General features: G+C 47.7%; 2 protein-coding genes across 2 annotated transcripts in view; one reads left to right on the forward strand and one right to left on the reverse strand.

The window, feature by feature from the left end:
- The window catches only part of LOC127489828 (leucine-rich repeat-containing protein 37A3-like), a 34,543-nt gene extending 23,244 nt beyond the window's left edge, over nt 1-11,299 (reverse strand). Inside the window, exons 1-3 of the mRNA XM_070061762.1 lie at nt 5,929-11,299; nt 4,216-4,287; nt 636-707 (exon numbers count right to left, since the gene is read on the reverse strand). Coding sequence (XP_069917863.1) covers nt 636-707; nt 4,216-4,287; nt 5,929-11,012 — 5,228 coding nt within the window. The 5' untranslated portion in view covers nt 11,013-11,299. The remainder of the gene's footprint in view (nt 1-635; nt 708-4,215; nt 4,288-5,928) is intronic.
- Nucleotides 1-15,201, forward strand: part of LOC138845934 (zinc finger protein 286A-like) — a 168,343-nt gene that overhangs the window by 122,959 nt on the left and 30,183 nt on the right. The gene's annotated exons all lie outside the window — the stretch shown is intronic.

Genomic DNA, 15,201 nt, shown 5'->3' on the forward strand with positions numbered 1-15,201 from the left:
TCTCTGTTGCATTTTCTTGTTTCTTTGTTTCTCTATACAGTCCTTTATAAATATAAAACTAATTCTTAACTTAGGACCTGTATGAAGACAGACCTTGGATCCAATTTCATCCATTGCTTGTAAATTAAATACAAATATAATCCGCGGCTCACTAGGCTAATCCTCCGCCTTGCGGCGCTGGCACACCGGGTTCTAGTCCCAGCCTGGGCGCCGGATTCTGTCCTGGTTGCCCCTCTTCCAGGCCATCTCTGCTGTGGCCAGGGAGTGCAGTGGAGGATGGCCCAGGTACTTGAGCCCTGCACCCCATGGGAAACCAGGAGAAGCACATGGCTCCTGCCATCGGATCAGCGCAGTGCGCTGGCTGCAGCATGCTGGCCGCGGCAGCCATTGGAGGGTGAACCAATGGCAAAGGAAGACCTTTCTCTCTTTCTCTCTCTCTCTCTCTCTCTCACTGTCCATTCTGCCTGTCAAAAAAAAAAACACAAAGCACATAGTAGGTATTCAACGTTAGAGATATGAGACCCTACAGTGTAGACTTCCAGAAGAAACCTTAGAGATTATCCAGCTGGGACCCATATTTATTTCCTAGATAATATAACTAAAATCTCATAAATAAGTATGATTAACTGACTTACAAGTGTTGGAGGGACAGCAGGCCTTCAAATGAGTCCTTATGTAATTCAGTCAAGTCATTTTCACTGAGGATTCTGGAAAATGAAAGAGGTACTTCTGAATCAAAATGACAACTGCAGCTGTTTGCTTCATAGGACTAACTCTGTATGTAGAGGAAACTTTGGTAATGGTGCTGTTTAAATACCCAGATTCTAATTTACTTCTAGGGTGGCAATGTCTGTTGTATTTTAATTTAAACCATTTTTCCCACTCTCCCTTTTTTGTCCATCTCTATACACCTATCCGTCCTTCCCACCAAATCATAAATGTAATGTCTGCTCTGTAGGTCACAATGTCCCTGTTAGAACCTAACACTGGGAGGCACCAAGATTGGCAGAACTGCCATTTCCTTCTGTTTTTTTCCCCCAAGCCCTGCTACCGAAGCCCCATGTTTGAGGTATGCCGGGGCTACAAGTTAAGGTTGACCAGGGAGGCAGTAATGATGGCTGAGTATTTAAATCCCTGCCATCTATGTAGGAGAACAAGACTGAGTTTGAGGTTCCTGAGTTTGACTGACCCAGTCTCACCACTACAGGCATCTGGGGAGTGAACAGTGTATGATAGCATGCTGCCTTTGCCGCTCAAATAAGAAAAATTAAATTTTCTTCCCCTTCCCTTTATCCCTTAGTATTTCCAATTCCCTTCTTCACTCTTCAGAGGAAACTAGTGTTATTTACTTTTGTGTCAGATGACTCTGATTTTTTCTTTTTCCAAAGATTTATTTATTTATTTGAAAGTCACAGTTACACACAGAGAGAAGGAGAGGGAAGAAGGGAGAGGGGAGAGGAAGGTCTTCCATCCGCTGGTTCCCTCCCCAATTGGCCACAACGGCTGGAGCTGTGCTAATGAGGAGCCAGGAGCTTCCTCCAGGTCTTCCCATGTGGGTGCATGGGCCCAAGGACTTGGGCCATCTTCCACTGCTTTCCCAGGCCACAGCAGAGAGCTGGATCGGAAGTGGAGCAGCTGAGACTCGAACCGGCACCCATATGGGATGCTGGCACTGTGGGTGGTGGCTTTACCTGCTATGCCACAGTGCCAGCCCTGACTTTGATTTTTCTTACAAGTTTGGGACATCTTTAAATGAAGCATAACCAAAATAAATACAAACTGTGTATTGTATTTAGGAAACATCATAAATTAGAAGTCACAACTGCCTGATTCTAGCATTGTCCCATCAGAAATGAGATAGTAGGCTAAGGGGAAACTTTTATCTTTTTTAAAAAAGATTTTATTTATTTGTTTGAGAGTTATAATTACAGATGGAGAGAAGGAGAGACAGAAAGGTCTTCTATCCACTGGTTCACTCCCCAAATGGCTGCAATGGCTGTAGCTGGGCCAATTGGAAGCCAGGAGCCAGGATCCATGAGCCTCTTTGGGGTCTCCTACATGGGTGCACAGACCTAAGTGCTTGGGCCATCCTCTACTGCATTCTCAGGCCATAGCAGAGAGTTGGATTTAAAGTGGAGCAGCTGGGACTAGAACTGGTGCCCGTACAGGATACCGGCACCGCAAGTAGCAGCTTAGCTCACTGCACCACTGCAGCACTGCACAGGCCCTGGGAAAATTTATATTAAAGTGATCATAACCCTTCTCCTTTGTCTGTTATATGTCTTGTTTGTATTCAGAAATAATTTATGATGTCTGTACAAGTTGTCCCAGTGATATAACACGCAAACTGTCGTGAAAAATGTCAGTTAATTCCTTTTTTTTATTATGTTACACTCAGCACTTCAAAATTTCTAGTTCACTGGCCTAGGTGACATGATAGATTTTTATTTTTAGTTAATTACTTTGAATGTTAAGTATTTTCCCCCAAAATTGGGAGTCTAAACTGATTCCTTTCAAAAATCAGTAAGGAAAAGATAATTCAACAAATGGACAGTGGACAAAACCTCAACGAAACATAGATGTTCAATAAGTATATAAAGACATTTAAATTTATGAGTAATCAGAGAAATCCAAATTCAGCTGGGAACCCTTTTATTTGCCAGTCACATTAGCAAAAAGACAAAGAGCATCCCGAGGTGAAAAGGTGAAGGGAAGAGTCAGTGTTGGGGCATAGCAGGCTAAGCCGTCACTTGAGAAGCGTAAATTCCATATTGGAGAGCCTGGTTAAAGTCTTGGGCCCTCTGCTTCTGAGCCAGATGCCTGCTAGTGCACCTAGGAGGCAGCAGATGATGGCCCAAGTGCTTGATTCCTCGTCATCCCTGTGGGAGACCCAGAATCAAGTATTAGATCTTAGCTTTGGCCTGGCCCAGCCATGGCTGTTTTGGGCATTTGGGGAATAAAGCAGTGGATGGAAGATTCTCTCTTTCTCTCACTCTCTCATTTGCTCTCGCTCCATCTCCCCCTCCACCCACTCCCATAGTTCAAGTAAACAAATACATCTTTTTAAAAAGGATGAAGGGAAATGAATGTTCTTATATTCTGTTAGCTGGAGTGTAAGTAAGTGTGCACAGCTTTTCTGAGGGCAATTAAAATTTCCTATTTCCGTAGTCTTCATCCATTTTCATTCTTTTTTTTGAGATTTATTTATTTATTTGAAAGTCAAGTTACACACAGAGAGGAGAGGCAGAGAGAGAGAGAGAGAGAGAGAGAGAGAGAGAGAGAGAGAGGTCTTCAATCCACTGGCTCACTCCCCAGTTGGCCACAATGGCCGGAGCTGTGCTGATCCGAAGCCTGGAGCCAGGAGCTTCTTCAAGGTTTCCCACATGGGTGCAGGGGCCCAAGCACTTGGGCCATCTTCCACTGCTTTCCCAGGCCATATCAGAGATCTGGATCAGAAGTGGAGCAGCCAGGACTCACACCAGCGCCCATATGGGATGCTGGCATGGCCGGCGGAGGCTTTTCCGCTATGTCACAGTGCTAGCTGCCCCATTTTCTTTCTAGACTTCTATTTTGCAAAATGCTTGTCCATGTTCACAAGTGTGCACAAGGATTTTCCTTGCAGCAATACATGAGAAGTGGACATAATTGAAAATCCATCAATAGAGGGATTATTAAGTAAACTGTGAAATGGCCATCCATACTATAGAATATCATGCAGGAGTTAAATGAATAGGGTAACTGACTGAGTACTAGGAGGGAAAGAAATCCAGAAGAAACCATGAAGTGAAAGAACCAAGTTGCAGGATGTTACTATTTAGGTTAAAAAAAGAAAGAAACCACACAACACAGCTATTATGCTCTATGTAAATATGTTTGTAGGTAATTTTTTGGAAGGATATATGCCAAACTCAGAGCAGTAATTATTACCTCATAGGTAGGGAGTTAGGACACAATGAAGGTCTTCACTATCCCTATCACTTTTTATCTACTAAGAATGTAATGGTATTACTGATAAAATGCAAATAAATAGAAGTAGTTTCTTATTTCAAATTCTGTGCCTTGTTAAAACAACCATAGAATTATAATCAACAGATGTTGATTGTGACATGGAGAGGGGAATACTTTTTCTGACATACTGACCTCAAAATAGTAGAACAAGAAAGCTCTTACAATGCAGTTAGTTTTGTGTATTCATGTTTGGGAGCGTGTACTCACAGTGTCTCAGCCCAGCGGTATGCTTTCCATACATTTTCATCAATGAAAGAAATCGAGTTTCCTTGGAAATTTCTGTAAAGGAACACAGTTCACATCCTTGAATGGGTTGGAAAAGAATGAACAGAACGAGGAAAAAAATCATGGCACCCTCATGGGGGAGTATTGAAATACAGAAATATTATCAGCTTTCTAATAAATACCAGTGCTTTTAAGTTCCATAGCTCTCTGCTTCCCAGTTTGCTCACTCAATAAATAATGTGGGGGCACTGACATAAACAATGAAGCATCCTCTCAGAAGCTTGACTTTGTCTCTGTCCAGTCTCTTTGACAGTAAAGACAGTCAATCACTTTGAATATTAAGTATTTTCACCAAAATAACTCAGGTGTCTACACTGACTTCTACAAATCAGTGAGAAAAGGATAAATTATTCAAGAAAAAATGGGCAAAATGTATTGTCACCAATAAGAATAATGAAAACCTATGCAGGTAATACCAGTGCTTTGGCCAAGCGCCCTCTGCTGAAATCTTTCCAAGTACTGAATGGATACAGACAATTTAAAATCAGAGGGACTAAGGTGCTGATGTGGAAAGCCTTTTGGAATACAGCATAGGGTAAAAGTGCCGATCACTGAGCCAGGAGCCAAGCATTACCTCCATAGGAAAAAAAGTGAGAGGAGGTTGGAAGGAAAGACACACAGCCTGAGTTACAGGTGATAGAGTGAGGACCAGGGGATGATGAGGGTGTGTGGGGGTTCATACTTTCACATTTTATCCTACATTCTGTGCACTTTTTAAAAAGGGGGAAGGTACTCATCATAATGGACACATGTTTACAAGAAGCTGTTAAATGACATATTTAGCTTCAACTCTGAATTGCTGTGAGTGCTTACCTTTAACTCTGTCCTCACTCCTCAGCAACAATGAACCTATTTGTTTTAGGTACACATTTTCCTGGAAGCAGGAGCAGCAATAAAACAGATACCTGTGTGCTCACCTGCCTGGTGGATATGTCCTCTCGGGTTACTTTATGCTCATCAATAAAAAGTGCCTAACACTGAACACATCTCCCACTAACAGGCTCTTCTTTCTGACTGCTGTGCTTCTGCCTTATAGACCACCATCATTCTCGTTGTCATCCAGGGTAAGACTGTGGAGTCACGCATTTTTATTTTCTGTTACAATCCATCGCACAATTCTTTAAGCCAGCTTTACAGATGAGGATATTGAATCCAAGCTAAATAACTTGTCCAAAGTCACAAAGCTAATCCCTGGGAGACCTGTGTTCAAAGCCAGGCAACCTGGCTCCAGAATCTATCCTTAAATCTGTTGTATCATCTCTAATAAGTCGGGATGAGGGCTGTGTTGAAGAGTGGGAGTAAAGCAATGAGGTAATAACATGGTGAATGTCAATAAATAAAGAATCAGGAAAAGCAGTAAGGGCAATCACATGAGACTGTAGAAGAGACAGAAGAGAATAAGAGAAGGAGGATCAGGAAAGCTCACAAGCAAAGTGGCCACTTAGGGGTGAACCAATGGCAAAAGGAAGACCTTTCTCTCTGTCTCTCACTGTCCTACTCTGCCTGCCAAAACACACACATACACACACACAGAGTCAACATAAGGTGGGGACTTGAGGAGGGCTCAGAAGATCTTGGGGAAAAGCTGCTGAGACAGGCAGGCTGTAGGGAACCATGAGGAAGGGAGATTCTTACAATATGCTGAAGGTGCCGTTGTAGCTGTTGGGCTCTGGTACAGGAACTCTGTGAAGCTTCTGCACTGGACCGAGGCCAGTGCATGAAAGTGTCTCATCTTTGCAGGTGCAGAGCTCACAGACATTTATGGTGGCAGCCGCATTCAGGGGTTGATCTGTGACTTCAGTTAGGGTTGAGTGCTGAGTCTGAACCTGGCCTGGATGTAGATCTGTGGTCTTCTTCAGGGATGGAGAATGGTCAGCTTTTGCAGTGGGTACCAGAGTTCTGGTTAGCTCCATCTTGGAAGGCTGAGCTATGACACTGGGTGATGTTGGGTGCTGAGCTTGATGCTGACCTGCTGTTGGAACTGTCATCTCATTGTGCCCTGGGGACTGAGTTATGAGCTCCTTTAGTGGCTCTGTAGACTGAGTTAGGGTCATTTGCATGGTAGTAGAAGGTGTAGCCTCTGTAGTACGTTGTGGAGTTTGGGTAATTTCCAGGTCCAGAGGCTTGACTGTGACTTGAGGCAGGTTTGTATACTGAGTCTGAATCTGGACTGGAGGTGAAAATGTCACCTCAGGGTACATTGGATAAGGAGGAGGAGATATAGACTTGGAGGCTGTAGAATGTTCATCCTGTGTAGTGGGTACCTGAGTTATGGTTGACTCTAACTTCGAAGGTTCAGCTGTGCCACTGGGTGACATTGGATGCGGAGTTTGATCTTGACTTGGTTTTGGAACTACCATCTCATAATAAACTGGAGGCTGATAGACCACTTCATTATGTGGCCCTGGAGGCTGCCCTGAAGTCCCCTGCATGGTTGGGAGTGGTTCACCCTCCACAACGGATTCTGGAGTTAGGGTAAGTTCTACATCAAAAGGTTGAACTGTGACTTCTGTCAGGGTTGGATGCTGAGCCTGAACCTGGTCTGGTTGTGAAAGTACCTCCTCATGGAGCACGGGAGGTACTTTAGTCTTCTTCAGGGCTGTAGAATGTTCAGCCTTCCTGGTATGCTTTGCATTTATGGTAAGCACTGTGTCCAAAGGCTGAACTGTGATATGAGGCAATGTTGGATATTGAGCTTGATTATGACCCAGTGTTGGAACTGTCACCTCTTGATGTATTGGAGATTGGGTTACACCCTCCGTGGGAGGGTGACTGGAGGTCTCCTGCATGTCTGTAGAGGGTTCAGTCACCATACTGCTGGTTTCTGGAGTTATGGTAAGTCCCAGGTCCAGATGTTGAGTTGTGACTGGAGTCAGGTTTGGAGATGGAGCTGTAGTCTTGCTCAGGTCTGCAGGATGCTCAGCCTCTGTAGTAGGTTCTGCAGTAATGGTAAGTGCCAGGTCTAAAGGTTGATTTGTGACACTGGGTGATAGTGGAGGTTGATTTTGACCCTCATGATGCACTGGTGGCTGAGCTACAGATTCTTTAGGTGGAGTCTCCTGCACATTTGTGGCAAGTTCAGCCTCTGTAATGGGCTGTGGAGTTATTGTAAGTGCCAGATCAAAAGGCTGAAATGTGATGCGGGGTGATTTTGGAAACGGAGCTTGATCCTGAGCTGGTGTTGGAACTGTCATCCCCTGATATCCTGGGGGTTGAGCTATACCCCCCTTAGATGGCCCTGTAAGCTGAACTGGGGCCTCCTGCATGATTGGAGAAAGTCCGCCTTCCATTCCAGGTTGTGTAGTTATGGTGAGTTCCACATCCAAAGGTTGACCTGTGACTTTGGTCAGGTTTGGTTGCTGAGTTTGAAGCTCCTGCTGGGTTGCAGACAATTGAGTGTCAGGGAAGTCTTGTGGCTTGGCTGGGGCTACATTTTGCACTGGAGCTTGTTCTGCATTCTTGAGGGGCTCTGGAGGCTCAGCTGGAGAAGGTTCCATCTTTTCAGGCAGTGCCGGAGGCTTGGCAAGAGGAGGCTCAAGCTGGGTTGGAGAAAATTCAACTTGCTTGGTGGGAACTGTAGGCTGGGCAGGTCCTTCCTGCTGACTCCAGTAAGGATAAACTTCTGGAGTGGGCTTTTGGGTTCTGGTAAGGTCAATATGCACATGTTTTGGTTTGGTTTTAGACAACCTTAAATGCTGAGTTCTGAGTATTTCTTCTGGAATATGAGGTGAAAATGTCATATTCATTGGAATAGCATCACTCATCTCTGGGAAGATATCTGAAGGCTGGTTTGTGTTTCCCTGTTGGAGTGGTAATTGGTAAGCACTCACGGGGCGCTCTAGAGGTGGAACGGAAATCCCCTGCTGGCTTGGTGAAGGTTCCTTCAGTTCTTCAGGCTGAGCTGGGACCCCTGGAAGTGGGGAGTGCTCATCCTCTTCCGGGGGCTTTGGCTGCTGAGCTGTGTCTGCCTCCTGGTCTTTCAAAGGCTCAGGCTCCGTAGGGAACACTGAGGCGTGGGCTTGGGCTTCCTGATGGATTGGAGAATGTGCAGCCTCCTCGAGGGTCTGTAAAATTTCAGCTGTTTCCTCCTGCTGGGTCGTAGAGGGTTTCTCATCCTGCATAACTTCTGGAGATTGAATTGGCAGTGGTTCGACCTCTTCAAGAGGCGTTGGAGGCAGAGCTGGGACTGAGGCGTGAGTTGTTGTGACCTCGTGGCTGACTGGAAATGTTTCCACTTCTGCTTCAGGTTTTGGTGTTAGGGTCAGCTGCAGGTCTGGAGGTTTAGTAGTCACATTGGGCATGTCGTACTGCTGAACTTGATGGTGACCGGGAGGTAAAATGGTCACTGTGTGATGACTTGGAGGCTGGGCTGGGACTTCTGTCTTCTTTCCAGAAGATTCAACCTCCTCAGAAGACTCAGAGGGCCACCTTGGTTGCTCCTGCTCACTGATATAAGGTTCGGTCTCCATAGGAGGGACTGGAGTCAGAGCTAGGGCCTCCAGCTGGCCTGGAGGAGCTTGAGTCTCCACCAGGGCCTCCGCGTACTGAGCAATCTGCTGCTGTTCTCTGAGAGAAGGCTCTGTCTCCACGGGAGGGCCTGGAGGAGGCTGAGTCTCCACCAGAGCCTCCGCATACTGAGCTATCTGCTCCTGTTCACGGGGAGAAGGTTCTGCCTCCACGGAAGGGCGTGCAGTGTGAGCTCTGGGTGCCTGCTGGAATGGGGAAGGTTCTGTCTCTGCAGAAGGGACCGGAGTCGGCTCTGGGGGTTCCTGCTGGGCTGGAGAAGCTTCTGTCTCCAGGGAAGGGCCCAGAGTTTGATATGGGGTCTCCTGCTGGGCTGGAGAGGGTTTGTTCTCTACAGAAGACTCAACATACTGAGTGGGCTGCTCCTGTTCACTAATATAGGGTTCTGTCTCCACAGGAGGGCCTGGAGTCTGAGCAGAGCCCTCCTGCTGCGCTGGAGAAGAGTCCCGCTCCATGGTAGGCTCCGGAGTTATGGTCAGCGCCACATCTGCAGGCTTGATGGTCACGTTGGGCAGGTTATAACGGTGAACTTGATTCTGATCTAGAGACCAGTCTGTCCCCTTCTGCATCTGTGGAGTCTGAGCTATTATATTCTCTTCAGGAGAGTCTAGCGCTTGAGCTCGGGGATCTTGCTGTACTGGAGATTTGACTTCCACAGGGAGTGCCGAAGGCTTCTCCGGGTCTTCCAGTTGGCTTCTAGAAGGTTCGATCTCAGGAGACTCAGAAGGCTGAGCAGGCTGCTCCTGATTGCTGGAGGAATATTCAGTGGTCACAGGCAGGCCTGGAGGCTGAGCTGGGGCCCCCTGCTGGGCTACAGATGGGCTGACTTCCTCAGCATACTCTGAGGGCTGAGCTGTGGCATCATTTTGGGTAGAGAAAGGTCCAGTCTCCTCAGGGAGATCTGAGGTCTGAGCTAGACCCTCTTGAGTCCAAGATTCCACCTTCCCAGGGAATTCCGGAGTCTGCACTGGGGCCTCTTGTTGGGTTGAGGGGAGTCCCACTCCCTCAGGATGCCCCAGAGGCTGAGCTGGAGCCTGCTCCGTGCTTGGAGTAGATTGAACTTCCTCACCTACCCCTGAGGCTTCTGTCAGCTCCGTGTCTGCAGGTTTCAGTGTGACGCTGGGGAAGTTTGCTTGGAGAGCTACAATCTGAGGTGAGGATGGAGTGTTAGGATCGTGATACACTGATGCCTGACCTGCTACTTCTGCAGTAGCAAATGGATTCTGAGCAGGGGCCTCCTGCTGCAATGGAGATGCTTCTTCCTTGGGCTGCTGCAGGTCTGCACCTGGGCCCTCTTGCTGGGGTGAAGAAGGTTCATCTGGTTCAACGGGCTGTGGAGGCGGAGCTTGTTCTTCTTGCTGTGGGGAGGAGGATTGGATGGGCTCCTGAGTCTCTGGATTTTGAGTCTGGCCCTCCAGCAGGAATTGAGATGGTTCAGCCTGCTCAGAGGGCTGTGCAGGTTCTCCTGGGTTCTCCTGGGATTCTGTAGGAAAACCACCAGGATAGACCCCATAGTCAGCCGGCAAAACTTGATTTTGACCCTGAAGCTTGGCCGCTTTGTCTGGAGTTCCAACACCAACCTTAGGAAGCCGTCGACGCCGAGCTAGATCTTTCTTGGGGGTCAGGGGTGAAACAATCAACTTGTTTCCTTGTGAACTCTGACTGTCTAGAGGCAAAACGAATGCTTCCAATGACTGGTGAGCATTTCCTTCCAGTCGAGGAGGCAGAGCCGGGGGCTGATCCTGATCCCCGTCTAGCACGGGAATGGCCTCTGGTAGCCTCTGTTGTCGAGTCAGCCTATCGAAATACTGGTACGGACCAGGACCAGCAAGCTGTTCTGGCTCTGGGGGCAGTTCCAGAAAAGGAAGCAAACTCACAGTGGACTCTTGAGGCGAGGCCAGCATCTGGGAGAGAGCAGAGGATCCCAGGTAATCAAAGCCGCCGGGGTCTGCCGGGGGTGTGAGTGCGTCAGGCGATTCAGGTGGGAAGTTCGAGGAGTGGGAAGACCAGGGCTCAGAGAGCCAAGGGAGGCTGGAGGTCAGCTGGACCAGGTCCTGGGCCCACTCCAGAGGCTGAGTCGCCTGGACTGGCAGCCACAAAGGCTGCCAGTTGAAGAGGAGCCATGGGACCCACAGGCACAGATGGGTCATTGACGGGGTTTTCAGGATACAGTGACTCAGGCTGCTGGGGCACATGCAGTATGCCCTGAGCAGGAGCTGGTGGATTATGGCAGCCCCTTGGAGCACGTGCCTTAGCAACTGTGCACCCCGCCCCACCCTTTATGACACCTGACCTTTATTTACACATTCTTTATTAGGCTCCGCCTCCAGGGCTCTTCTGCTTTGAGCCAGGGCAGCCTTTTTCTACAGCCACTGGGTCACAGACCCAGGTGGCTCCAGAACCCCAGCAGCCCACTAGTGTGGGGTGGGGCTGGGGAGGCAGACTTTCCCAAGGAAGTAACAGGGCTGGTTTTTTTTGGGGGGGGGGTTCTGGTTGCTAGCTTGAAGTTTCCTCCTCCAAGTTCAAATCCAAGAGCTGTCTCTCCTCCCATCAGGGCCCTAACTGGCCCTATTATGCTTATTTATTATGGAACGAGGCCATTTCATCTAAAGTATCAGTATCCTTGTTTTCATATTTGACAATTCTGTTAGGTAGGGGCTACAATGAAATCAGTTCTTAGAAGATTTCTGTAGAGACATGGGCAATTCAGTGTGGGTGTGATGATTAGAACAGAAATCAATAGCAGTTTACATTGGCATAGGAAACCTTCCCCCATTCTACCCTGGCTCAGTACAGCTGCTAGCCTAGAAGTAACAATGGCACTTTTTCGTGGTTTTACCCTGTGTGGCCATAGAAAAGATATGTAAGATGTTGAAGTCCGCAAAGCATACTGCTGTGACCAGAACCCAGCTGACTTCCTTCAGAGCCCTTTTCATAATCTATTTTATTATGCACTGTCTGACACAGCTTCTATTATGGAAACTCCAAGAGAGGACTCTATCTTATTCCCAGTACCTAGCACATGGCTTGGCATATGGTAATGATTTTCATATTTTTTAAAGTTGAAATGATTATTTGAGAGAGAGCTCTTTTGTACTGGATTATTTCCCAAATACCTGCAATGGCTGAGATGGGGCCAGTCAAACCAGAAGTCAAGAACTCATTCCAGCTTTGCCATATGGGTGGCAAGAACCCAACTACCCAAGGCATGGCTGCTCTCAAAGTCTGCATTAGGAGGAAGCTGGAGTTAGGAGCCAGATCTGTGTGTTGAACCCTAGGTACTCTGAATGTGGGATACAAATGTCTTTATTGCCAAATACTCCAGTAATGGTGTTAAAAATGGAAGTGAGGCTGGCGCCGTGGCTCAATAGGCTAATCCTCCACCTGTGGTGCCGGAACAGCGGGTTCTAGTCCCGCTCAGGGCACCAGATTCTGTCCCGGTTGCTCCTCTTCCAGTCCAGCTCTCTGCTGTTGCCCGGGAGTGCAGAGGAGGATGGCTCAAGTCCTTGGGCCCTTCACCTGCATGGGAGACCAGGAGAAGCACCTGGCTCCTGGCTTTGATTCAGCATGGTGTGCCAGCCCCAGCGCGCCAGTCGCGGCGGCCATTGGAGGGTGAACCAACGGAAAAAGGTGCTCTGAGGCCAGTGTACCGTGCTGATCCGATGGCAGGAGCCAGGTGCTTATCCTGGTCTCCCATGGAGTGCAGAGCCCAAGCACTTGGGCCATCCTCCACTGCACTCCTTGGCCACAGCAGAGAGCTGGACTGGAAGAGGGGCAACTGGGACAGAATCCAGCGCCCCGACCAGGACTAGAAGCCGGTGTGCCGGCGCTGCAAGGTGGAGGATTAGCCTATTAAGCCGTGGCGCCAGCCTGGAAGATCTTTCTTTCTCTGTTTCTCTCTCTCACTGTCCACTCTGCCTGTCAAAAAAAAAATGGAAGTGAAGGGGCTGGCGCTGTGGCTTAGCAGGTAAATTCGGTGCCTGCAGTGCTGGGATCCCATACGGGTGCTGGTTCGAGTCACGGCTGCTCCTCTTCTGATCCAGCTCTCTGCGATGGACTGGGAAAGCAGTAGAAGATGGTCCAAGTCCTTGGACCCCTTCATCCATGTGGGAGACCTGGAGGAAGCTCCTGACTCCGGGCTTCAGTTTGGCCCAGCTCTAGCTGTTGCAGCCATCTGGAGAGTAAACCAGTAGATGGAAAACCTCTCTCTGCCTCTTCCTCTCTAACTCTGCCTTCCAAATAAAGAAATAAATCTTTAAAAAATGGAAGTGAGCACAAGATTTGCTTCATTTAAGGATCTGTTAAGTTTCTAAAATCAGTGCTGAATTCCTTTCTCTCATATTTAAAAGGAAGTTTTTTTAAAAAAGATTTATTTATTGATTTGAGAGGCAGAGTTTACAGAGGAGCAGAGGCAGAGAGATCTTCTGTCTTCTGGTTCACTCCCCAAATGGATGCAATGGCCAGAGTTGTGCTGATCTGAAGCCAGAAGCCAGAGCTGCTTCTGGGTCCCCCATGTGGGTGCAGGCGCCCAAGCACTTGGGGCATCCTCCACTGCTTTCCCAGGTTAGAGCAGAGAGCTGGATTGGAAGTGGAGCAGCTTGGACTCGAACTGGTTCCCATATGGGATGCTGGTGCTGCAGGTGGCGGCTTTACCTGCTATGCCACAGCACCGGCCCAGGAACTTCTTAAAGTTTGCAGTTTCATTGACTGGCTTTTATTTAAATTGGATTAAAGTATTTTATATGGAAAAAATTTGATATACTTTTCAGAATGCAACTGACAGGTACTAGCCTATGTTTATGGGAGGAAAAAAATCAATTACCTGAGACAAGGGGCCTAGATATCTTGGAAACATGTCTTGAGAACAACCCAACATTTGCAGATCAAAGGCCCTGCCCAATATCATTGTAAGGAAGGTCCCAAGTCTGGTGCCAGGAACCTTTCTGCCCAGTAATGTAACACCCAGGGAGGATCCTGCACTTGGGTGTTCTGCCTAGTAATCTTCCAGAGATGGGTAGGGAATATGGTTGAAAAAATTTGCCCATACCCATACAAACCATAGTCTAAATGCGGATGGGGGCATATACACTGACTTTTGGCTGAGCTCCCTTCTTGATGAGTCAGGTGCACTTCTTCATCAACCTCACTAGCGTGCTTGCTGCCAGTCTCGTCTCTCCTCTGAATTCTTGTCCAATGGGGAGGTAAGGACTCCATTATAAATGTACCTGAGCAAATGCTGTGAAGAGTTGGCCTGTCTTCCTGGGAGAAGTGAGGGATGATCCCAGAAGCTTAAAAGGCCTATTTGCCTGTGAGAAACTCCCCTTTAGACTACCTTGGTGATGTCACAGCTCTTTCCATATTTCAAGGGGAGAAGCAAATTTTGGAAGTGCTGAGCTTCAACTTCCAGCCTTACTGGCAATACCGCTTTCTCTACCTTTGTCAAAACAACACACACACACACACACACACACACACAACCAACAAAACACAACTTTGGGCTGAGTTAACAAATCAAACTCACATAAGGCCACAGTTTGTTCTGAATTCCTGGGATCCTGTATGTGGGGAGTTCTGAAAGGCTTGTGTTCAAGCAGCCCAGCATCTGCAACCCCTGGAAATGTCGTAGGGTGGCTTGTCCATGTTCTTTTCTTCAGGGCAAGAAAAGAGTTCAAGGATGAGACTTAGGTAAAGTTTAGCAGAGAAACAAGATTTAGTTACATGCAAAGTGATGCATGCTTGAGAGAGCTACATTCTGTAAGGTTCAGGTCCATCCTTTTCTATGGCCTGGAGGCCAAAGGGATGGGCTTGGAGCAGAGCTTAATTGACTATGCAGAGTGTGGAGAGTGAGACAGGGCTCGAGGGCCACCTGCTTCCTTGCCCTTTTTGGGAATTTCAGAAGTGTCATGGCATCAGGCACACGCGGGGAATGGAAGTGTCAGCCGCGGAAGTCTTGTTATAATGAGCTGAAGGTCATCACAGGGATACCGTCGGCAGCCATGTAGTTTATTTGGAGGCAATACTGTGGAAGCCGTGATTTTCCAGTGCGTGGAAAGGGGGATGGTGTGGGCAGCACAGGCAAGGGTGCGGTGCAGGTGTGGCTCTGTAACCCGGGCACCTCCATGTCCACGCACTTGAATACACTGTGTAATTCTTATTCAGCTCTGCTATCTGCAATCTCTTCACCAGTCTGTGCTCCAGAACTGTTTTACCACTTCCTGAAATGGCAAGGACCAACCAGTGTTTTTCTTGTTCTAAAACTCCTGTATACAATGACACACACAGTAAGCTTCTAAGAGCAGAAAGAGCATTTTCCTAGAAATTTTCTCACCTTACACTTTTTTTTCACACAGTTGTTAAAAAATGTATGAAGTGCCAACTATTTTT

Source organism: Oryctolagus cuniculus, chromosome 17 (assembly GCF_964237555.1).
Source record: "Oryctolagus cuniculus chromosome 17, mOryCun1.1, whole genome shotgun sequence".
Classification (NCBI taxonomy): Eukaryota; Metazoa; Chordata; class Mammalia; order Lagomorpha; family Leporidae; genus Oryctolagus; species Oryctolagus cuniculus.